The 26,961-nt window shown below is 29.9% G+C and overlaps 1 protein-coding gene across 1 annotated transcript in view; it reads left to right on the top strand.

Annotated features, from left to right (window-relative positions):
- Positions 1-16,242: 16,242 nt before the first annotated feature.
- The window catches only part of LOC123302680 (inositol 1,4,5-trisphosphate receptor), a 173,878-nt gene continuing 163,159 nt past the window's right edge, over positions 16,243-26,961 (top strand). Inside the window, 6 exon segments of the mRNA XM_044885721.1 lie at positions 16,243-16,359; positions 16,513-16,653; positions 16,734-16,804; positions 19,875-19,990; positions 21,699-22,280; positions 26,666-26,768. Coding sequence (XP_044741656.1) covers positions 16,556-16,653; positions 16,734-16,804; positions 19,875-19,990; positions 21,699-22,280; positions 26,666-26,768 — 970 coding nt within the window. The 5' untranslated portion in view covers positions 16,243-16,359; positions 16,513-16,555.

The raw sequence follows: 26,961 nt of genomic DNA, 5'->3' as shown, positions 1-26,961 counted from the left end.
CATTTACAAGAAAAATAAAAAATCTTTCGAGTGGTCTTCAAAAATTTGTTCTAAGACAATTTTTAAAATTTTGGTACGTTTATGAACTTCGTGCAACAGGTGATTAAAATTGATTCCAAAACTGTTAGCAATAGATTCCAAAACTAGATAATATAAGATTTCAAACGAGCTATAGTTGTTCTAAATTCGATGATTTTTCGCAAAAATACAGCTGTTTAGACTTGTGGTTGAAATTATTTGTACTTTATTTTCAACTTTGATGATAAATTTTGCTATAACTTCATTACTCCGGTTGACAACGAGTTTCAGGTGGAAAAAGGTCAATAGTTAATGAAACTTTGAGATGTTGTTCAGGGATGGGTAATTAACATTTTCTCAAGTTTTCAACCTCAAGGGCCCTGTGCGAAAAAAGGAGGGGGAAATTTCAAAATTGTTTACCTTCCTCCGATTTTTCATCAATACCTTTTTTTCCTTGTGTCCTATGGCACAAGCACTTCGATACATTTTTGTAGTACGTTAAATTTCCGACAATTGACTATACATGTATGTATATTAGTTCGTTACCGAGATATGGCACTTCGAAAAAAGGTCCTTTTTCAAAATTCGCTAACAAATGCCTAGAAATACAGAATTCCACCTTATTCTTTTGTAGCCGAATTATGATGAGTTATGGTTACTGGTTACAATCACCAACTTTGGACATCCGCTCCCCACAAATGGCAATCCCAATTCACAAAAGGTAATTTTCTTCTTTGATGAAAACAAGCCATATTCACATCATATTGGTATTGATATTAGTTACTTTACGGGTCGATATTCCTTCCCCCCCCCACTTAATTATTATCTCAGAGTTGCTGGGTGACAGGTACCTATGTTATATAAAGAGACGCCCCCTTATTATTATGTTTTCGTTATTATACTAGCATACCTACACCAGACCAAATGTCAGCACAGTAGAGTACAGAGGAGAGAAATAATCAGCTAACCAAGGTGGCTTCTTCCGACACCCTGATTTCACTCTACCACATTATAGGTAAGTACCTATACTTTTTTCAACGCATCAGTCTGCAAGGTCGTTCGATGTTTGTTTTTTGTCTTCATCCTCTTTTTCTTACTGAGCTAAGTAGATATTTAAGTACAGATTACTATAGTAATTTATAATAAGTCAATGTAAGTAGCTTAGGTAAAAAAATACTTGCATTATTACGTTCGTAGTAATATTTACTACCTGTTTTTCTGATTCCTGACAGTAAGAAAATGCAGAATTGTCAGGAAGAGGTTATTTCAGTTCGGGGTTATTTCAGTTCAGTCGTTGAGTTATCATATCAAGAAAGCTTGGTGAATCCGTGTTCACGTAAATTCAAGTACTTTTCGAAGATGGCGTATGGCTTTTACATCTAGTGATTCAGACTTTGTATTATAGATCAAAATGGGATTTTTTTGGTAACAAAAACCTCGAAAACCGAATACAATATTATTTTGTTAAGATACTTGTTTTAATCTCGTTTTATGTTATCGGTAGTTGTTAGAGATGAGATGATTAATTTAGCTAATAAACGATAAGAAAGATATTAAATAACACAAAGATTTTATTCTTAAACCAATCAATAAATAAAAAATATTGCTCAAATGAATTATTGTTCAAACAAAATAAAGTACTTAATTAAAAACGTAAATTAATGAAACAAAATAGAAATATCAAAGTATCAAACCGGAGAAGGAGAGTGTTCTCCTGGACTTTTCCACTGAGAGGGTATTGGACTATAATCAGAATTTCACCGTCGAGGAATTTCAAGAAAACCTCCACTCGTCATGTGATACATCACCTGAACCGGATGACATTCCGTATACCATGATTCGGAATCTTCCACTTGAGCAGAAAGCCAAATTGGTGGATCTGTTCAACAGAATATGACGCGGTTTTACTTTTCCGGACACTTGGCGAGACGTTACACTCATTCCTTTTCAAAAGAGGGTTAAGATCCCTCTTACGCTGCGAGTTATAGTCCAATATACCTTACTAGTAGTGTTGGCAAACTCCTAGAGATAATGGTGAATTGCCACCTGGTCTGGTATTTGAAGACCCAACATCTTATCTCTTGGTATCAGAATGGGTTTCGGAAGGGTCATTCCACCATTGACAAACTAGCCGCTTTCGAGGATGCTGTATTAAACAGTTTCATGTCAAGAGAGCATTTGGTCGCCGTAGTCTTTGATATTGAGAAAGCATACGACATGACCTGGAGATATGGTATCCTTGAAAGGTTATCGCTCTGGGGTCTTCGGGATACTTTGCCAACTTTCTTAAAAGCCTTTTTATCTCCTCCAAGATGCAGGGTACGGGTCGGATCGACACTCTCGAGGCCGTATAACACTGAAAACGGTATACCGCAAGGCTCAACCCTAACTGTGACTCTTTTCTGTTGTATATTCAATCAAGTCACTGCCACTGTAAGTCCCCGTATATTGCGCTGCTCGTATGTTGACGATGTTACCATTTTCTCTAGTGGAAGTAGTATGACTCACATACACGAGAGTCTCCAGTACCATGGATAAGGCGGCTAGAGTTGGTTTCAAGATATCAATACCGAAAAACCACCTGTATGCACTTTTGTCGGAAGAGCATGACGACCCTCAGCTCTTTGTTGGCACCTCAAGAATACGGGTGGTGGACAATGTTCGATATCTTGGTTTAATCTTGAATCGGAAGCTCTCTTGGAAGCCGCATGTGAGTTACTTACTGAGAAACTGTCAAAGATCTTTAAATATTCTTCGCTGTCTGTCGAGCACAAAAAAACGGTACCCACTTCAAAAACTAATGAAGAATAATAACACCAAAAAATATATAAGAATGTTCACAACAAAACTTAAAAATATTTCAAGACAGCTTTTCACAGATTCACTATTTTGTAGAGCGATAATTCGATGGATAACTACACAGATGATATTGATAACTGACGATAGATAGTGGCACGATCACTTCAATTAATTTTTCACTAATGGAGTCGATTTGCAATGCTCTGCGAGCTACGCACATTTATTTTTGTAGAATGAGGAGGGCCACTTTCATTGGGTCTGCCATTTTGAAATAGATTGAAGTCGAACGCAGGCATAGTATTTAATAATGAAAGTCAAAAATAAAACTATCGGACTTGAGTCAGATTTAAACAAGGTGATTCACCAAAGCTGTTGTTAAGCATGGCTTAATTTTCGTTCAAGTCAGAAATGTTTCAAACGGTAGCCAAAATGAGGTTTATAGCTAAAAATTGAATTCGGATTCCAAAGTTGGTGATTGAAATCAAAAACTATAATTACACATTTTATGATAATTCGGGTAAAACATCTGTATGTTTTGACATTTTTTAGCGAATTTTGAAAAATTGAGAAATCACGTTTTTTTTTTTGAAGTGCCATAAGTATGTCGGTAACGAATTGACATACAAACATGTTTGAATAGTCAAAATTGTAGAAAATTTAACGTTCCTTAAAAAAGTATAGAAGTACTTTTGCCGTAGGACGTAAGGAAAAAAGGTATTGAGGACAAATCGGAGGAAGGTAAAAATGTTTTCAGTTTCCCGCCTCCTCTGTTCACACAGGGTCCGCGAGGTTGAAAACTGGATAAAATATTAATTAATCATCCCTTAACAACGTCCCAAAGTTTTATTAACGTTTGACTTTATTCCACCTTACCCCAATTTTTTTTTCCTGTCGGCTGCCTTGGGTTTCGAGATATCGAAAGCTAAATAAATAAAACAAAATTTTCATTATTTTGAAAATTACTCCAAGTATCGAAAAAAAAATTTCTTACCTTTCGTCTTATATTGTCAAGTTATAACATAATTCACCATCAAAGTTGAAAATATATATTTTTTTAATTTCTGCTCCACTACCGTGCTCATGTATCCTTAATTAGTCGGGCTCAACGGGTTTTTTTTTAAATTTACAATAATTTATTAAGCTTTTAAATTTAATTTATATAGTTTTTTAAAATTTCAACCACTCTTTTTGGAGAAATATATGAAAACATATCATCCATCTACCGCTTTCCCATAAGACCAATGTTAAATATGCCTACTTTTGAAAGCATTCATTTATTTATTTAAATAATCGGGCAACCTACCTAAAATTTTCAAAAATTGATTAAGACTTAATCCAAACCACGGGGGTTTTTGAGATTGCTGTACACGAATATTGCGACGAAATCGGTCTTCGAGGTACCTGGCGACTAGAGTAAATGGTATCCAAAAACCCCCGTGGAACAAGTTTGAAATCATTTTCATCACTATTAACCGAATTGTGAATTTAATATTTACCGTAAATTTAAAATGCAATTTTAACGCACATTAATTATGCTAAATGCATATTTTTAATTTCTTATAAATCAAATTAGGTCTCAAAATTTCCTGACTCTCTAACGAATCAAATGGCGAAAACCACATTCAAATTCGACTTATTGCTCAAATTTTTGGAACTTTATTCCTTCGTTTCTTGGCCACAATTTGATAATGACATTCACTTGACAATTTGACGCTGTTTTTTAAATAGATGGCAATCTGATCGAAATTATACGATGTGATCAAATTTGACACTAAAAGCTGTCGTCATCATAAAATTGCAGCTTAACGCGGTAGTGTTCATTTTTAAAGTTGAAATCGGTCAGCGAGCCGGGCGAACGACTGCAAGTATATACAATTATGTATTGTTTGTATGTATATCTAAACGAATTCACTTATTCAATTTTATTGTGGTGTTAAATGTAATGACGCCATATTCTGTCCAAACAAAATGATATACAACAAATAATATTATAATATATGATTATGATGATTATTATCATAAGATAGATATAAACGTAAAACGTGTAGTGTGTGACTGAAACTGAAAAACATATCTATGTGAACATATTACTGTAGTAAGTCATCTATGTACATACCTCTATGTACTTATTGTTTCTAATCTAGAGGTCGTCTATTACATCCGATTACAACCGAGAGAGTGACTTCGTACCGGAATTGATAGATTAATTGCTGATTTCATACCTGCATATGCATAATAAATCAGAAGTATATTAAACTTATTCCAAAGTTTGTAATTTCAGCTTGATATCTCTTTTCGTTTTTGAGTTATCGTATCCACATACAGACGGACAACCGAAAAGGGACTAATTAGGTGGTTTTATGAACACCTTTACCAAAATTTTGTTCCTTGCAACAATATTTTTAGGCGTTACAAACTTCGGGCTAAGCTTAGTATACCTTGATATATATATTACATTTATACAGGGTATAATGATAACATCATTAGAAATGTTGATAATACTAACAAAATTTTGGTGTTCACAAAACCACTTAAGACTGTTGTCTACCTACAATATAGTAAAAATATTTTGGTTTATATACAAGGTAATAGAATATGAATATGTAATCAAATTAATTACAATTTTTAAGCATACAGCACCAACTATTGCACACATAGACAATATTTATAATAAATATTGTGTGTCAAGTGATGTGTATTTATAAAGGGTATATAAGTACACATAAAAATATGTTAATTAACGCCATATATTAATTTTTGTAAATAGGTGATTTTCACGCCAGATTTAGTCATTTAACTCCAAGATAGGTAAAAAATACGCATAAATTGAGTATAGAACGACAACACAAGCTTGTACAAAATAGAATTAAAAACGATAAATATTTTTATTTATTTAATTTTAACATTATATAGCATACAACATATTATACATTATATATCATAATATGTTGTATATAACTAAATTTTTATGAGTTATTATGGGTCTGCGGGTTTTTTGGCCCTTGCGTTCATCCTGTGATTGAATTCACTCTGTGATCTACGGGTTAGCCATGCCTTTAATGGGGTCGAGTTAGTACAGGTCTGCAGGTATTTGGTCCTTGCATTCACTCTGTGATTGAATTCATCCTGTGATCAACAGGTTGACCATGCATTTAATGGGGTCGAGTCAGGGCGGGTCTGCAGGTTTATTCATTTTTAGGCTTGAAAACATTAACCAAGAAAATTGAGCATATTTTCCTGAATTAAAGAAAAACTGTAAGTTTCGGTATCTCCGCAGACGGATTCGTAATCTACGTAAAAAATGCTTGAAATTGTTTTTTTCCCTGATGTTCTAGGATGATTTTTAAGGAAAATAGCCCAAACTGAACTTTTACCAAATTCGGTTTTGTTTGCCTCCCTCCAACGTTTTCTTTGTGGAGCATTTGGTCCAAATCCCTTTTTTAATATAATCATTAGCTTCTTCAGTATTTTGGAATTCCGACATACCAATTTTAATTTATAACCAAAAAAAAAACTTTTTAATTTGACATTTAATTCGGCGGGTAAATTGCAAATCTAAACATTTTTACCAACTTATTATACCATGTATATATGAAATATACATAGTATTATAAGTTTAGTCCCAAGTTTGTAACGCCTAAAAATATTGATGCTACAAAAAAAAAATTGGTATAGGTGTTCATAAAATCACCTAATTAATCCATTTCCAGTTGTCCGTCCGTCCGGCCGTCCGGCCGTCCGTCCGTCCGTCCGTCTGTGGTCACGATTACTCAAAAACGAAAAGAGATATCAAGCTGAAATTTTTACAGCGTGCTAAGGACGTAAAAAGTGAGGTCAAGTTCGTAAATGAGCAACATGGGTCAATTGGGTCATGGGTCCGTAGTACCCATCTTGTAAACCGTTAAAGATAGAATAAAAGTTTAAATGTAAAAATTGTTCCTTACAAAAAAATAAACAACTTTTGTTTGAAACATTTTTTTGTAAACATCACTGTTTACCCACGAGGGCGTTAATTAGGTACAAATTTTATAGTATTTATTAATTCGCGATCGCAAGATACGGTGGCGCCGCGCAGCGAGGATTAGTGAAACTATTATAGAGGATTTTGAGTTTTGACAGCTACACAAGTGCTGAATGTTTTTGTTGTTGAGATGGAAATTATCAAAAATGAAAAACGTTGTGGTGTTCCCCAGTGTGGGAAAACAAGATCTACAGGCGTCAGTTGTCGCACAATGTCGCAAAAACATGCTTGCACTTGCTTCCCGCGCCCGCTTTGCAAGAACAATAGCATTCGATTTTTTGTTGTCATTGGCTACAAACACTTTGATTTAGATCTCATGAGGTTTCTCGGTGATGTTCGACGTTTGCAAACATGAAGATTTGATTAATAAACAATTATTTTGCTTCGATTGGATACCACAGAAAAACAAGTTTTGGAACGAGAAAGCGCCTCTCCTTCCATCAACGGCCTTACTGATCCACCAAGTAGATAAAATATATCACCAATAATAATATCCAGGGCTTTCTCCATGTTAAAAAAACAAATAAACAAAAAAAAATGCAAAAATTTATTTTGACAACTTGAACGAAAATCCTCTATATCGGCCATATTGCATTCACACGAGAGCCATCTCTAGGTAATTTCGTTCGCCAATATAGGAATATCAAAGTGAGTATCTTTTGTTATTTACATGACGTCAAAAAAAACAAACGATTGCGCATCAACACTTGCGCATTATATGAGAATATCAGTTAAATATGTCAGATATGTATGTGAAATGTGACAGAGTTATCAACACTGCCTATACATGGTATTTCAACAATTAACTCAGTCAGTTGTTTGTTTTCACTTGTTATAATATTAAAATGTTGTTGTTCATATTTAAAATAATTTTACGTTATATAGCTGTAAATTAAATTTTAATGCTGTTAAATAACCATTATTGCAGTTTTTTTCATACATAGATGTTCAATTTAATATTTTTCTGTGTATATTATATAAGAACTGTCCCCTCTTATTATCTGGCGTTAAAACACACTTTTTTGACGTGATTTTCACCTTTATCGACGTAGATTTAAATCGCACCTTAATATAAATAAATCTGTTCAACAATAAAATGGAATAACTTTGGGTTTATATATATCAATAATGAAACGGTCAATAATTTTATGGTTTTTTTCCTTTTCTTTAATTTCAGAACAAATACATTAATGTTCAGTTAGTTTTTTGAAAATATCTGAAGGTAATTTTTTTTTTGAATTAAGAAAAAAAAAATTTTTTAAACACAACCTCATTTCGCTCTCCATATAAATTATCCAAACTTTGATTAAATTTATCTCGAGATAGAAACGGTCAATCGACTTCAAATTTTTATGGTAATTGTTAGTCCACCATTTTCGTTAGTCCATCCGTCTGTTTATCCATGAATACGATAACGCAAAAACCAAACCAGATAGCGGATTTGGAATTCTATAGCGTGTTGAATCCATTTTTAAAATTAATACAAATTCATCGATTTTGCGACGATTCGTCAATTTATTTTGATTATATCAAGCTCTGAAAAATTAAAAAAAAAATTAAAATAGAAATTATTATTTCATGGTAAAGAACAATAGATAGAATTAGTGTAACAAAACAATCACCACAACAGTTTTTTGCTTTGCTTTTTTCCCCCGTTTATAAATGTAAACACTTTAAAATTATCATTATACCCTGTATAAATGTAATATATATATATCAAGGTATACTAAGCTTAGTCCGAAGTTTGTAACGCCTAAAAATATTGTTGCAATGAACAAAATTTTGGTAAAGGTGTTCATAAAACCACCTAATTAGTCCCTTTTCGGTTGTCCGTCTGTATGTGGATACGATAACTCAAAAACGAAAAGAGATATCAAGCTGAAATTTTTATAGCGTGCTCAAAACGTAAAAAGTGAGACTAAGTTCGTGTATGAGCAACATGGGTTAATTGGGTCTTGAGTTCGAAGCACTTATCTTATTAACCTTAAGAGATAGAACAAAAGTTCAAATGTAAAAAATGTTTCCTATAAAAAAATAAACAACTTTTGTTCAGAAATATTTTTTCGTAAACGTCACTGTTTATCCGTGAGAGCACAAATTAGGACAAAACTTTGGTGTCTGTTTTCTCCAAAACAATTAAAGATGGAGAGTTGATAATTTGCAGATTGCTTTAACTAGCGGTCTTGAGTCTTTTCTCGAAAAACGACAAAAAAATTCTTGAAAACACTTTCGAAAACCATATAAATGGCGGCCGAAAGGCCGCCATAATTGTGTTGGTTTTTTAAAGGAATCCATTTTTTTTTTAAATAATGCAAGCACTCATATTCAACACTATCTATACAAGGTATTTCATCAATTGAGTCAGTCAATTGTTTGTTTTCACTTATTATTATTATTTTTTTTTTTTTATTCAAAAACAGTATAAATAAATTAAACACAGCATATTTAAAACTCCATAAATAATTCAAACTAAATTAAATTAAATAATTATAATTAATTTATAATTAAATATTCAAGACATATAAATTCGGAAATACTTACGTTTGTTGAATTAAACAATATCACTAAAACAAAAAACAAAGATTATTGGATAGAGCGCCACCATAGAGTACCTATGCAATTATATAATTAATATCACAGACTGATAGTTTCAGTAATGTTTAAATTATGCAAATTGCAAAATTATATTGTTGTTGGATACTTTTGTTGTGATATTTTAAATTATCAACTTATTTATGGAAAGCTTGAAATCAGATTTGTACCGTTCAATAAGAGATAGTATAGAATCGGAACAAATCTGGGTATACCTACTGCACTTAATGTTTGAATGTCGAGCGGCAATTCACTGTAGCATTCGTTTTTATAAAAAACATCTCACATTTGTGACTCGTATCGAGTTTCTCTGTGACGTTTGACCTACGTAACAAAGGTCGTAACAACATGGCATCTTGTATGCAACATCAGTTTTATTAGCATTGGCACCTTTCTTGAAGTTTTGAATAAATGAATTTTGAATGAACCGTTTTTAAATTGTGAAATACTAAATTAGCCCTCCCCCTTTTTTCAGAAATACATAAAGTAAGAAGAGTTATTATGGATGCTCTTATGTATAAAACAAAGAGGGAATTTACGGTGTGTGATGTGCGCTGTATCGTATGTTCATGTTTACACATATACAATTACAGATTAAATGATATGATTACGCATCACAAACATTCAAACAGTACATCTTTCTTTGTTTTATACATGAGAAAGTTCATAAGAACTCTTCTTACTTCATATATTATGAATCCCAAACGGGATGCTTGCCAAACTGTATATAATATTCTTCATACAGTATGCTTCTTGAAGTATATACTTCTTGAATATATACATATATGAGAAGCCCTCATGTAAGGTTCATTAATTATGTTTATAAGAACGTTAAAAATACATTTATTTAAAATTTTAGTAGTGAATTTTTGGTTCTTATTAATTGTACCCAAAAACAGCAGTTTTTAATATTAATTTCTATTAAAGTTTAGTTAAGTTAAATTAAGTTTTCTATTAAAATCCTAAAATCCTATACTAAAACCGGTAATATTATAAATAATATATATATATTTATATACAGTAGAATCTCGATAACTTAAACCTCGGTAACATAAAAACCTCTGTTAGTTCAAAAAATACTATGTTCCCTTCCCATCAGAGCCCAAAACCTCTATAACTTAAAATACGCAACCTCTATAACTTAAATAAATAATCTCTGTATAGGCCCTCAGTAACTACAGAGAAACATGTACATACCTCTATATTAACTAGGGTACATAGAAACATGTACATACCTCTATATTAACCTTTACCTAACATAGACACTTGATAACTTAAAACCTCTATAACTTAAAATATTTTGTGTTTCCCTTGGACTTTAACTTATCGAGATTCTACTGTATATATTTATATATATATATATATATATATATATATATATATATATATATACCGTGTTTTATCACTGACTGCAGAAAATAAGCTCATCAAGAGCAACAAAAAAACTATTTTCCACATTTGGATCTGAGGCCTAATTTTTTTTTTTTTTTTTGGATTTGGTCAAATTCTCCCACTAAATAGGATGTCTTACAATCTATTAACATTCATAAAAAAAAAGTCAATAAATAGACAATATTGTATGTTTGTGTAAATACAAATACATACAATACATAATTACAATTAAGTTAACAGCAAAACATGTTTTAGTCTGTTGGTGAATTTACTTAACAAAACCAACTGTATAGAGCAGGAGCCGGTCGTTTCATTAATACATTAGTAATGTGTCAAATTTATTATTTTCGAAATAGCTTAAAAATTATTTACATTCCTATATAACATATGCTCAATGCGACCTTCAGATATCTAGAAGGAAACTACGTAGGAATTTCGAGCTGGAATTTACAAAATTTTTCATTTTCTAAAAATCATTATTTCTTCTACAAATTCAAGAAAACCTTTTTTCGGAAACTTAAATAAATAAATGAAGTATGTTTAGCGTGGTATCCAAATTTTAAGCTATTATCAAGCTACAAACGGCCAATGAAATGAATGAATTATGATTCATTTGTACATTAATCAAAGCACAGATTACATTAATCGCAGTCTTCTGATATTCCTAGATAATAATTACTAAAATTGGAACGTATAAGTATTTATTTTAATTTGAATTTTGAAAATTATATGGACTGCAAACAGAGAATAATGATTATCTTCTGATCTTCGTAAAATGTTATTTACAGACCACTGGACCATTCCTTTTTTCCTCTTTTCTTCGAAAAATTGACATATTGGTCGTTTATTTACCGAGCGATAAGATGTGAATGAAAAATAAAAATTTTTGGGCAAGACCTTGCAGTTGTTAGTTCTTTTTTTAATATTTAAGCTCATTCGTCGAGTGTGAAGTTCAATACATTTCACAGAAAGTCGCTTATCGTGAGATATAATAACGTGAGATATATTAACAAAAAAAAAACAACAAGAACTATGTATTTTACAAATAAAATACAAGATTTGACTAATAAAATATCCAAATATCCATTAGACCTTTTTTTGAGCATAAACATTCAGAAAAAATGGATAATTTAGATTTTTTTTTTGGTTCTTGGTTATCAAAACTGAACGGCCAAAGCCAAAAGTCGAAAAAACGTCGATTGGTTTTGATATTTCCGTTTATTATATAAATAGATTAATCATAGGAATAATGAATTTTATATATTTAAACGAGCAATTGTTGTATATATATATATATATATATATATATATATATATATATATTTTAGGGTGAAAAATCGATCTAGGCTAGGTTTCATTATTAGAAAGGTATTAAATAGAGCTAAATAAATATTTTTGGCAATAAGACTAGGTAATATTAGAAATTAGAACATGAGATTAATTATAAAAAAAATTTTTTTTAGTTATAAAATTTATTTTACAAATATAAAAATTCGCTAATTATAGTAAAAAAAACCATCGTTGGCCTACATCTTCTATAAAATTCGACTGGATACAGAGCCTGTAGCACTATTGAGAACTACTTAGTTAATCTATAGCAAAAAATGGATGATATGTATCACATATTCGTGTTCCTATGTCAATAAGACTTGAATTGTAATAAAGAGCAGTAATATTTAATGTTATGAAGTACGTTCGAAGTACTTTCATACATACACACATAAGTAGTTTCATACGTATACTCAATGTCAGAAAAAATGCTCGTTTTAAAACATTCTAAGTGTTACTATTATAACATAACATATGATGAGTACGCTTAGAATGTTTTAACTGTAGCATTTTTTCTGACAGTGAGATACATATGTGCGTACTTTCATACACATGTACCTTTTTTGAGCATAAACATTCAGAAAAAATGGATAATTTAGATCATAGCTCAACAGATTTCTGATCAAACATTTTTAAAGTGCTGATCGCATGTTTGTCATTTTATTGATTTGATAATAATTAATCTATTTGCCTTTCTTTCATATAGACAAGATTCTATCAATTATTCCAATTTTTCAAAAAGAAATTCACTTGTTGGCGCAATTTCAGCGTAAGCGGGCTTTTATGCATAATAATTGATATTTTTTTAAATTACTCTAACACACATACAACACATGTATCTATTATGTATGTAGCGGAAGTGGTATATAATGATCCCTTAGGATAGAATGATCCCTAGTTGTTTTAAGTGAACCATTAAAGCCATCTAGTATATTTATCGATAGATGACTTCAGCGTGATCAAATTAAAAGTTCAGCTAAGACTTGTGGCGATTAATTAGCTAATTTGTGTTTAAATATTAATTTTACTGCTTATAATTTATGGTAAGGAAAATTTCAACGTAAAGTTCCTTTTTTGTTATAGTCTTGCCGGTCGGTGTTATGCTGTTGGCTTAATATTATAACATATTTTGAATGGCGTATAATTAATATTAAGGTCAGTTTTTATGACGATACTCAAAAATGTCGTTACAGGTAAAATGATCCTCTTTATATACGTTAAAATGATTCCTATTTTGTGCGTAAAATTATTATAGATAAAATGATTCCCCATCATCTGACGGGTCTTGAATGTGATAATTTAGATGATTTTACCAATTATCATATTTTCATACTAATCGTTGATGCTATATAAAAGATAATATTTTATGTGTACTGTTTGGTTAAAAATGCCATGGGATCATTTGGCCCACTATTCTTACAAGATAGTTAAACGATCCCTTTTGAGAAATATTGAATAGTTCTAAAAATTTGAACATATCAAAGGCAATTGACATGCCAATATTGTAACACTTGAATAAAGAAACCAAAAATTTGTTTGTTTGGCTATAAACTAAAATATCAATAGACAAATTGAATTACGGTTTGTTAAGAGAAAATTCGTTGCAAGGCCGGACCCATTTTTTATGTAGGAGAAAATAAGTAAGTAACGGGGGAGGGGAAATAATTAAAACAGCTCAATTTAGCCACGTACGCGGAGGGTGAAAAGTGGTTTTTCACGATTTGTGGCTAAAGTATTGATTTTAGAGAAAAAAGTGCTAGATAATAGATAAATTCAATAACTTTAGTACTTACAACTTTTTGACCTAGCCTTAAATTTAACGAGTAAAATGTAAAAAAATAATTTGTTTGTTTTTAGTTTTTCTTCTTTATAAAAAAAAGCAGAAAAATTTGAAATTTTTCAGAAAAGGGATGGAAAATATATTTTGTTTCATTGACTTCAACATGGTCTCATTTTCTTCGTAAAGATGCATATTTTACTTTAAAAAATTTCAAATATATGGTTGAATGGATAAATATTGTTGAAATTGCCAAAAACTAAAAATTCAATATTTTTATATACCATGTGTGTTTGTATCATCTAGGCATAATATATCTGTAGTATGACATAATACATACGTTTAGTAATGCATCTATAAGCGAGAGATATTATATACATGTATTAAACATTAGTTGGAAGACGCTTGGAGAGTGGGAGTTTTTTAGTTATAGATTACTAGTAAGTTCATCAATCATCACTGCATACAACAAAAGATCTGTCGTATCGTATCTGTAGTCTTAAAACACATGTATATAATACCTCTCGCTTAGATGCATTACTAAACGGGTGTATTCTGTCATACTACAGATATGTATATGCCTAGATGGTACAAACACACATGGTATACATTTTTTCAATGTCTATGATAATCATACAATTAATAGTAAACAACTCGTTTGTAATTAATATTTTCGATCTTTCTATTTATTTTTTAAAAAATTTCAAGATATAAATAAAACAAGTGAAAATAAACAATTGACTGAGTTCATTGTTGAAATACTATGTATAGACAGTGTTGATGACGCAATCTTTTGACGTCATATAAATAAAGATATCCACTCTTAAATAGCCACACACACATAAACCTTTTTTCAGGCGTTAAATGAAAATTATATATAATAGAGATAGACTTCCGCGAGTGGGAGTTTTTTATTGAGAATTTCCTCCTCTTTCATAATCTTTTTTTTTTTCTTTATTTATTATTTAAATTTTATGAAATATTAATATTTAATTATTATAAAAACGAAATACTTTTTTTTCATCTTTAATTGTTTATGACTAATTGAATTTTATGTTCCGAAAAATGCTTCTGGCACATTTTTCTAAACACTATTCCTAATCCAACGAGCTATCACACTTATTTTTTACTACCATTATTTCTGTATTTCACCAATTTGAATTTGTCCATTAGACAGACTAAGTTTCATCATCCGTACGCACATATTCATTTACTGTGATAGTAGCAGAAGGCAAAAGGTCAAAGTAGATTTCATAACAGACGTTATCATTAAAATTTGGACAACTTAAAAACCAGAAAAATTAAATTCGATGTTAAAAAATATAAACTTTATTTTTTTTTTTTTTAGTCCAGTGTAGTTACGTAAATCGAAGAGGGGTGACACAAAAATTAGTGTCATTAGATTTATTGATCCAACCATTCGATATAGAGGGCTGTTTGGAGACCTTAAATCTTATTTTGCGTTTTCGGAAAATTAACCCTTTCAACGCCATGTTGGAAAATGCCTTTTTTTGCTATTTGGCTCATATCTTTGGCTCTTGTCAAAAATAGTTTTGATGCAAAAAAATTTTCAACTTTTGTTTGAAACATTTTTTCATTAATATCATTGTTTTCCTGTGGATAAAATTTAAGTTTAATTAATTTTCGAAAATCGAAAAATAAAAGAGTCGTATTTTGCAAATAATAATTTATATACCTATTATTAGATGCAAGTTGATACTCAACACAGGCGTGATTGTCATGGAATAGCTTCCATTCCATCTTTTTTTTTTTTGTAAAACTAAGGTTTTACGTGAATTTACTCTTTCAAAGTAATTTTAATTATAATACATATAGGTATATATTATTGATGTGATTGAGATAGTGCATTATATACAGAGGTTGTGTGGTGGCCACATAAGATTTTTATAATAAAATGACAGACACAGCACAGCACACGTCTCATATAATCTGTTATTATGTTCTGCTTATATTATTTATAATTCTTATTCTTTGCATGTTTTATCTGCCAGTACTACCTCCTACCTTCTACCTGAACACAGGCAATAATCATACATACACATTACACACAGCATTCTCGCATATCACAATTATAATATATGAATACACACACTCACAGTCACACGGGTGTTGGTGTTGGTGTTGATATAGAGTGTAGTCATGTAGTGTACACCAACTACCTATATCACTAAATAATATACTCAGTCTCAGTAATACATTACTTATATACTGTAGCAGTTTTATAATATTTGTAATTGTGAGTGTATGCTGTATATCCAGTTACATTTTTATTAAAAAAAATAATACACAACATTTATCTTTCAAATTAATGGCAACTGATAGTACTTAAGAAAATAATTTTATTCATTTATGTAACAACATCTAATTACAATATTCAATTCAATTCCATATACAATTATACAAATTCAATGTAAGTTTAATAACTGTCATTTTAAATTAACAATTGTCACTTCTAACCTTTTTGGACTAAAAAGACATTTTGTTACATGAAATATGCCCATTTTGGGAATATTATTTGTATATAATATTTTATTGTATTCGTTGGTAAATTCATTCTTTTTAGATGTTTGTGATTTCGACAACATCAAAATTTAACCTTTAAAAAAATGAGTGAAATTGACAGATCTGGAAGTTTCCTTCATCTAGGAGATATTGTATCTCTATATGCTGAAGGAAATGTTAGTGGTTTTCTTAGTACTTTAGGGTAAGTATTCATAATTTGTTTTTAATTTAAAAAAATAGTGTTTCCATGCATTTATCGTTATATGTGTTTATATTATATAGGTTAGTTGATGATCGTACTGTGGTATCTCCGGAGGCTGGAGATTTACAAAATCCGCCAAAAAAGTTTCGGGGTAAGTAAATCTTCAATTTTTATATAATGATTAAATAATGTTCCTGATCAGCAAAAAAGTAGATCCGCAGAAGTGGATTTTTTATTCTAAAAATTTATTTTTGGTGGAAGTTTAAGCTCATTCAAACATAAATAAAGTAAAAAATAAAATTCAAATATTGTTTAGGTAAAAGTTCAGTTCACAAATTTTTTTTATGTATGTTCAGTTAAAAACACCGAGAGAGCCGTAAATATATATATATATATATATATATATATATATATATATATATATATATATACTGTTATTGACTGCAGATCGTCGGCCTACAGAATAACCTCACATAGACGAAGGAAAAAATCATTTACCAATTTTGGATCTGAGCCCTAATTTGGGCGCTACGGGTATGACTAAAATTTTTGCCCGATTTTGTTGTCATATTTTCCCTGTAGAGATTACCAAAAATTAGATTTTTCAACTATTACCTTAATAGTAATATTTTGATTTCTATAAAAAAGTTAAAGTACTCTATATTTTACAGGTATGGACTAGTCATAATTTTAAAAAATGTTACAATTTTTTATGTTTTGTTTGCTTTTTTTTTATACCATGCATATATGTATGGTATAAAAAGTATATAAGTAATATGCAAGGTATACTAAGTTTAGTCCCAAGTTTGTAAAGCTTAAAACTATTGATGCTATGAACAAAATTTTGGTAAAGGTGTTCATAAAATCACCTAATTAGTCCATTTCCGGTTGTCCGTCCGTCCGTCCGTCTGTGGGCACGATAACTCAAAAACGAAAAAAGATATCAAGCTGAAATTTTTACAGCGTATTCAGGACGTAAAAAGTTAGGTCGAGCTCGTAAATCAGCAACATAGGTCAATTGGGTCTTGATCTATGGGTCCTTAGGACCCATATTCAAAATCGTTAGAGAGAGAACAAAAGCGTAAATGTAAAATATGTTCCTTATCAAAAAATAAACAACTTTTGTTTGAAACATTTTTTCGTAAGCATCACTGTTTACCTGTGAAATTAGGCGTAAATTGTATAGTATGTATTATATAAGTTGTATATGTATGTGCAATGTGATAGAGTAATCAAAACTATGCATGGTATTTCAACAATTAACTCAGTCAATTGTTTGTTTTCACTTGTTTTTTTCGAAAATTTGACTTCAAGATGCTATAGAAAAAAAAATTTTGACTTGTCAATACATGAAGAAACTCAAGACGAACAAAATAAGGCCATCTAGAACAAAATCGATAAAGTTGGCATTTAGTTTTCAGAAAAAAATTATACTTTACACATTTCTAAACAATTTTTTTCACCTAACCACGCAGTTTTTGAGTTGTTGCCGCTGCAAAAAGTTTGTTATCAACAAAATTTGACAATTATCGACTAGTTTTGATAAAACATTTTATTAGAAAATCCAACTTATTATTATGTATTTTTCACTATTTTAAACATTTCTAGAAGAGTAAAAACTAATAAGCTAAAAAATCGATTTTTTTTAATTTTCGTCGAAATTGATTTTATTAAAATTTTTTAAACACCTATATCTCGATAACAATGAGGTTAGGTACAAAATGTCAGTACACATAAAATAGTCAAAAATATAAAATCAGTTGAGTTTCTAATAAAATATTTGATCAAAACCATTCTATAATCGTCATTTTTCTTGATAACAAAATTTTAGCCTGAAAAAGTGATTTTGTTTAGAATGGCAGATATCTCAAAAAGGGCGAGGTTAGGTGAAAAAAGTCACGAGAATATTTGATCAAAACTACACAACAATCGTTAATTTCGTCAATATCAAATTTTCATCAAAATAACTTTTTTTTAATGCTTGTATCTATAAAACGGTGAGGTTTAGAAAAAAATTTCAAAGGACAAAAAACGCTTGGAATGGCTTAAAATATATTATAGCCAACATGTTTCTTTTTTTCTTGATTGGTTGTTATGAACTTGTAAGGTTGAACTTGGTTATTACAAACTGACTTTTTTCTACAGCCTCATACACTTTGTGCCGGGTCTCTTAAAAGTCGGAATACGATGTACTTTTTCATTAAACACTTACTACTACCACATAGCCGTGCTAATTTGTAAAGCATCAGGTAGACGTAAATACATAGTTATCACAATGGCCAAAAAACCCACAGAGCCCTGCTTGATTTCATTAAAGACATGGCCAACCCCTTGGATCATAAGGCGGGCGTAATCAAAGATTTATCACAAAGCCCAAGAGCCGTGCTAACCTTACCGCAAGAAAGGCATGGCTAACACGTGGATCACAGAGTGGATGAACGTTATCACCGAGTTAATACTCTCAAATTATTATTTTTCACGGTATTAATTATGAAAAAATGTTTCCAATAGAAGTTTTATTCCAAATTTGTTTCCGCAAAGTTTGCTATAAATCTTGTAATTTTTGAGATGTATATTTTAAGAACAGAATAAAATATTAACCTCTTTTAACCCCTCTAACTTCAATGTGCTAATTTTTAACACTCGGCGCAGAAAGAGGGGTGTTCATGTTTCATCGCTATATATATGTATGTGTGTGTGTATGTGTCTGTCTGAATGTTTGATTTTTTTTATAGATAGTTATGAAGAGTGTTAGCTTCAAGAGAATCGGTTCAGTTGGGATGTTGAAGTCCGAGGTTAAAACTTAGAAGAAACTCCACTAATTATCCAAAGAACTCCATAAAGTTGTCAATAAAAATGCTTGATATATTGATTACCATAAAATTAATGATAATTTATCTGTAAATAACTAGCTGTAGCCGGACTAAATGAGTAATTATTAATGTCCTTGCTTGGTGTACAGACTCCCAAAAAAATTCATACACTAATAAAGTTTCAAGGGAATGTTCAAACGCGGTTAATAATTGTTTGTTTACGAGATAAGTTTGAGAAATATCAAATCGTCCAGAAGGTATAGACAACCATTACGGAAGTAAGGTTACAGTTATAGAGAGGGTTTATACATTTTATTAAGACACCGTCGTAAGACATTTGTTTGTTTGAGCGAACCATTCAGTAAAAAATTGATTAATAAGTATTACTGATGAATTTTTATTTTTCAGATTGCCTGTTTAAAATATGTCCTATGAACAGATATTCGGCTCAAAAACAATTTTGGAAAGCTGCAAAACAAAGTGCAAACTCAAACACGGACACGACTTTATTGAAACGTTTACATGTATGTACTTTATTATTCATTTATAATACAAACAGCTTTTGTTCGAAACATTTTTTCGATAATAAAATGAATAGGGGCAAGATATCAAATTGTTTTAATTTATTTTAATTTTTTTTGTAAAATAGTTGTGAAGAATATGTGCACGTTTTTACAAAGTGAATTTTTCAAAATTTCAAATAGCGGATGCAATATGGCTCATTTTTAGGCGGGCGTAAAAATGAGCCATAACGGATGATTTAACGAAAGTGAATTCAAATTTCTATAACAGGGTCTTCGCGGTCGACCATTACTATTCTGAAGTAACAATTGAACAATTCAAAATGGCGAAGTCAATATCAGAAAAATTTATTTAACAAAAACGCTATATATAACGAAAATGAACCAAAATATCTACTTGGTAGTTTTCAATGCCGCTGACCTTTTCAATCGATTTTATTAAATCCCCCATTTTGAATCTTCCAATTTTCACTTTAAAGTCACCATCAGCGACTTCCAAAATCTGTGAATGAAAATTTAATATAAGTTTACCTTCGTTTTATTTTCTTTATGTCAGTCGACTTGCTACAAAATCACAAAAAAATGATATTTTGGGATGAGTATATCTGTATTAGTGTTTGCATTAGATTTCTTTATTTTTAATGCAAGCCTAAAAGAGGCTTTTTTATGCTGTTTTTGGTTTGATTGATATATTTCTAAGAGTAAAAAACTTAAACGCCTTATTTAGATAAAAATTGATCTAGTTAAACAATTTTCGATTGTTTTGTTGTTGAAAGTTATAATATACTAAAACTATATAGAGATATCATCTTTACCAACCCGAAAACAGTCTAAAACTAGCTTAAATAGTGAAAATAAACAATTGATTGAGTTAATTGTAGAAATACTCTATATAGACAATCTTGCATATGGGTGCTTGTATTAATTTTGTAAGTCGACCCTAGTGGCTAAGTTGGTTGCATCGTAACCAACTCCGCACGCGGTATGCCCTGTCCCTATAAAAGTTTATCTAATTAATGGTTGTGGTGGGCTGCTGTAGTGCATGATATATGCTTGAAGGACCCAAGACCCACATGACCTATGATACTCATTTACGAACTCAAATTCACTTTTTACGCCCTGAGTACGCTATAGAAATCTTAGCTAGATATCTCATTTCGTGGTTTGAGTTACAGGACCCATCTTATAAACCGTTAGATATATAACAAATGTTCCTTAACAAAAATAAACAACTTTTGTTTGAAGCATATGAGCAACAGAAGTCGATTGGGTCTTTGGTCCGTGGGACCCATCTTGTAAACAGTTTAAATGTAAAAATGTTCCTGATAAAATATAAACGTTTTTTGTTTGAAAGATTTTTTCTTAAACATCTCTGTTTACCCTGCTGACTATTTCTCTTTAGTTACATGACGTGAGAAAACAAACGATTCCGTTATCAACACTGTATGTACATGGTATTTCAACAATTTTCTCAGTCAATTATTTGTTTTCGAGTAAATTGCAAAAAATTGTGAAAAAACGTGAAAAATCGTAAATTTTTCCCGAATTACCCTTTTTTCTGCACATATGAAAATTTTTATTCTGCAATTTTTAATCTAATTGGAAGGAAGTAATATTATATTGGTAATTATACTTATGAGTAATCGTATAGTATTCGTAATTCGTGATAGGTATATTTGTTACGAATTGTTAAAAATAATTATTGTTACAGCATGCAGCCGAAATAGAAAAGAAACAGAATGATAGTGAAAATAAAAAGTTATTAGGCTCGTTTGTACAATATGGCAGTGTGGTACAATTATTACACTTAAAATCAAATAAATACATGACTGTGAATAAACGATTACCTGCATTATTAGAACGTAATGCAATGCGTGTATACTTAGATGCGAATGGTAATGAAGGCTCTTGGTTCTACATTCTACCTTTCTACAAGTTACGTGCCAATGGTGATAATGTTGTTTTGGGCGATAAAGTTATATTGAATCCAGTCAATGCTGGCCAACAAGTCTTACATGTTGCTGCTAATTATGAACTAGCAGATAATCCGGGTTGTAAGGAAGTTAATGTTGTCAATGCAAGTACATCGTGGAAAGTCACGCTGTTTATGGAACATCGTGAAAATGCTGACGAAATTTTAAAAGGAGGTGATGTTGTACGACTTTTCCATGCCGAACAAGAGAAATTTCTTACTATGGATGAATATAAAAAAAGACAACATGTGTTTTTAAGAACGACCGGTAGAACAAGTGCGACTGCTGCTACTTCGAGTAAAGCGTTGTGGGAGGTTGAGGTATGTTATTTACTACATTTTACTTAGGGTTTCTGGTTTTTCGACCTTTCTTATTTCTTGAGCCGCGAGAAATCTTTACCAGGATTTCTGGAATTTCTAGCGAAACTTTAAAGTTTTTTATTTAATAGGATGCTATTTTCTAATTTTTGCTTTATTACAAGTTAGACTGACGTATAAGATCAATTAAATAAAATAATTAATTAACAAATCAACAGCAAACACTAAATTTAATAAAAGTATACTCAGCTGGTCTATATAAAAAGTAAAAAATATGGTATCACTTCTCGTTTTATATAACTATTGGATCCCTACCAATTCTTTAAATTGTGTAATTTTAATTTGTTATATATTTTAAAAATGATTGTTGGGTTGAATAAGTGATTTGGATAACAAAATACCTTAAGTTGGTAGCGAAATGTTTATTTTTTTAAATGTAAGTTTTTATAGTTATCTAAATATGTACTAGTAATTTTCTTAATTAAAGACTTTTGTACAACAGTCTTTAATTAAATAAAAAAATAACTAGTGAAATTAAATCAAAAAAATTACTAGTGTGTATTCAGATAACTATATAAACATATTATGTGATAATTCTAGCAAAATAAATATTTTTCTACCAACTTAAGTTATTTTGTTATCCAAATCACTAAGGCAACGCAGCAATCATTTTTGAATTGTTTTTTTTCAAATAATGATACAAAAAATATATAACAAATTGAAATAAATAATACGCAGTAACAATAATTAAAAATCGTAAAAACATTTTTTAAAACTGAGTTTAGTTTTAAAAATGAAATTAACTGTCAAATTTAAAGATCAGCTTTTGCTTAACTTAAATATTCAACTTCAAAATTTCCCTTTTTTACAAAAGCCAGTGTAATTAAAATTTATATATTAAGAATAAAATAAAAACTTAAAATTATAATATTTGCTGACATCTAAACGTGTTATATATAATCAAAGGAATTTTTTAAAACTCAAATTTGCACGCGCAATGCGTTATAACATTTCCGATAAACAACAGAGATAGAAAATCAGATGATAATACTAAAAAATTAATTAAACAGAAAGTATAAGGTAAATCGTTTGGAAATTCTTTTATGTACGTTAGAGTCTTTCTCTTACCTATAAAAAAGTTATTATTGGAAGCTCAAGTTTGCCGATTTTTTATAAACCCGCAAGTTATTGAACAAGGATATCTCATGAACCATGCAGTAAAAAAAATTAATTTAAGTATAATCTTTGGAAAAAATATAACTGAAATTAGTTACAAGTTTAAGTGATTTAGGTAATAAACTATTTTGATCTAAAAATGCCTTTTCTTTGATATTTATAAACTATTATGTTAATAACGTCACAGTCTTTCGATTAAGCAAATCATAATTAACTTTCAATAATTATACTAAATAACAACTTGGGTACTACAAAATAAATAACTAATTTTAATTGTTCAAAACTTGCAACGTTTTATTGATTATTTTCAATTTTTTCAGGCAATCTAAAAATTATACAATTATAAGAATTAAAAATGAGAAAACTATGTAAAAATCTGAACCAAGTTTTCATTTGAGGATAACATCTTCATTCATTTCATTTAACCAATACAAAATATGTATGGGAGCCGGTGAAAAATATTTGCCTGAGTGTACTCAACAAACTTATATACATGCGTATTTGTGCTTTTTCGATTTACGCCTATAAGGTGGGACAGAAGTACACTACTTCCGAATACCACTTTCTCTTTATTTAACCTTAAAAAAAAAACTATTGAATTTCATATTTTGGACAAATCTCAACATTTTTTACCTAACCTCACCGTTTTCGAGCTATAAGCATTTGAAAAACAAAAATGAGGATTTTCGCAGACAAATTAATTTGAAAACCATTAGAAATTATATTTTGGACGATTTCGTTATTTTGGAAAATATATATTATTATGTGCTTTTGGTAAAAAAATTGATGTGAAAACTATATGACTTTATATTTTGTACAATTCTACACACTTTTTAACTCGTGAATTTTTTTACCTTACCTAACTGAATTTTTTAACCTATATCAACGTTTGAAATTTCTTTACATAAGAACACAAACTGCAAAGTTTATATAAAAAAATAGGAAAACTATCGCAATTATAAAAGATTCGAGGAGTAAATATGGCATAGCATAGTATAGTAGGCACTTTAGAGTGTTTAAAGTATGGTTTTGATATAATCAGGGTTCGAAAATATCCGATATTTATTATAAATATAAAAATATCGGATATTTTTGATATATATCCGATATATATCAAAATTTTGATATTTAAAAAAAACTAAAATGTTTTAAAGGTTTTATTTACCTAAGCACTTCAAATCAGACAAATGAAATCAAAACATAAAATATTCTTCTAGATCAGGCAAAATCAATTAAAAATAATAAAATTTTTATAAATAAAAATCAACTTTAAAACAAAAAACAATTTTATAAATTGTTATCTGTCAATGGTCATACCTACACTTAGGCAACAAAACAATAACATTACAAATAATAACTCTAGAGTATAATCAGTCTTTTAATTATCAAATCAGTTATCAGTCATTCGTAATAAACTGTTAATTATAAAATAAATTAAAAAAATGTATTTTCATAATATTGTGCGTGGTTTGACTGCAAGGAATATAAAGCTAGATCATCTTCCGATTCTGAATCTTACTTAAACTTACTCTTTAGTAACGAACTTTTTCTGACACGACACGATTTGAGCTTAGTATAAGTAGGTTTTAACTCTACTCCAATGCCATCAAAATTTGGGAAATAGAAATACGGTAACAAACGCCAAAAATTACTAAATAATATTAAATTTTTTAAAATCATTTTTGTATTGATATATATCATAAAAATTCACGTATTATATATCATGATATATATCCATTGATATATATCCTCGAACCCTGGATATAATATTTTGACATTTAATAATAATTTGTATTGGTTAAATGACCTGTATATTGATGTTATCCTCAAATTTAAACTTTGTTCATATTGTTAATATATTTTTCTTATTATTAATTCTTACAATTTTATAATGTTTAGATTGCCTACAGAAATTCAAAATAATAGATGAAACGTTGCAAGTTTTGAAAATTTAACACTAGTTATTTATTTTGTCCAAGTACCCAAGTAATAATTTAGGACTATTTTTATACCATGTATATGAAATATAACAAGGTATACTAAGTTTAGTCCCAAGTTTGTAACGCTTACAAATATTAATGCTACGAACAAAATTTTGGTATAGGTGTTTATAAAATCACCTAATAAGTTCATTTTCGGTTGGCTGTCAACACGATAGCTCAAAAACGAAAAGAGATATCAAGCTGAAATTTTTATTGTGCGCTCAGGGCATAAAAAGTGAGGTTGAGTTCGTAAATGAGCTGGAGTATGAATCAATTGGGTCTTGGATCTGTAGGACCCATATTGTAAATCGTTTGAGATAGAACAGAAGTTTAAATGTAAAAAAAATATTCCTTATAAAAAAATAAACAACTTTTGTTTGAAACATTTTTTCGTTAACATCACTGTTTACCCATGAGAGCGCAAATTATATAGTAATAATATGGGAATATCAGTTGAGTGCCATGCATGTATGTATGTTTGGCTGCTTCTTTACTTATATGACGTAAAAAATAAACGATTACGTAATTAAAAATGTCTTTACATGGTATTTAAACAATTAAATCAGTCAATTGTTTGTTTTCACTTGATTTAATTTGAACATAGTACCGCAGCTAAAACGGAACTAGCAACCTGCAAAATAATTAACAAAGAGATTTGTTCGTTTATTTAAATAAATAAATGACTTCAAAAGTAGGCATATTTAACATTGGTTTTATTCTGAAAACGGGAGATGGATAATATGTTTTCATATATTTCTCCAAAACCTGTCGGTGGCTGTTAAAACCTTAATGGGGAAACAAGTTAAAAAATTAATATTTTTTTAATTTTGATGGTAAATTATGTTATTACTTGGCAATATAAGACGAAAAGTAAGAATACAATTTTTGGATATCTCGAATCATTTTCAAAATTACGAAAATTAAAATTTTTATTTTATTATTTAGCTTTTGATATTTTGAAAACCAAGGCAGATAGCGAAAAATTGTATTCCTATTTTTCGTCTATATTCATGAAAATATAACAAAATTCATCCTGAAAGTTGAAAGTAAGGTACAAATAATTTCAACCACAAGTCTAAACTTGCTTTGACGCTCGTACTACCTTAATATGATAAAGTAATTAAATATGTAAATAGAAAAAAAAAGTAATTAATATAAGAGTAATAGATATTGATGCGGTTAATAAAAACTGGTGAAACAAAATTTATTTGTCTGTTATATGTTTTTTAGGTAGTCCAACATGATCCGTGTCGTGGCGGCGCTGGACATTGGAATTCGTTATTTCGATTTAAGCATTTAGCTACTGGACAATATTTGGCCGCAGAAATTGATAGTGACCAAACAATGGATCATATGCGATCAAAATTAAAAGGTATGTACATTTTAAAAAATTTAAAGAAATACTCTTCCGGGCTTCTGATACTAAAGTTAAAATTTTTATTTTTTTTTTTAATGAGTTCGTTCGTGATGATTACGAGATGCGATAACTTTTGCTTGTATGGATATAAGAAAACAAAAAAAATTTC

The sequence above is a fragment of the Chrysoperla carnea genome, chromosome X (genome assembly GCF_905475395.1).
Source record: "Chrysoperla carnea chromosome X, inChrCarn1.1, whole genome shotgun sequence".
Classification (NCBI taxonomy): domain Eukaryota; kingdom Metazoa; phylum Arthropoda; class Insecta; order Neuroptera; family Chrysopidae; genus Chrysoperla; species Chrysoperla carnea.
This window is presented reverse-complemented; position numbering and strand designations above follow the sequence as displayed.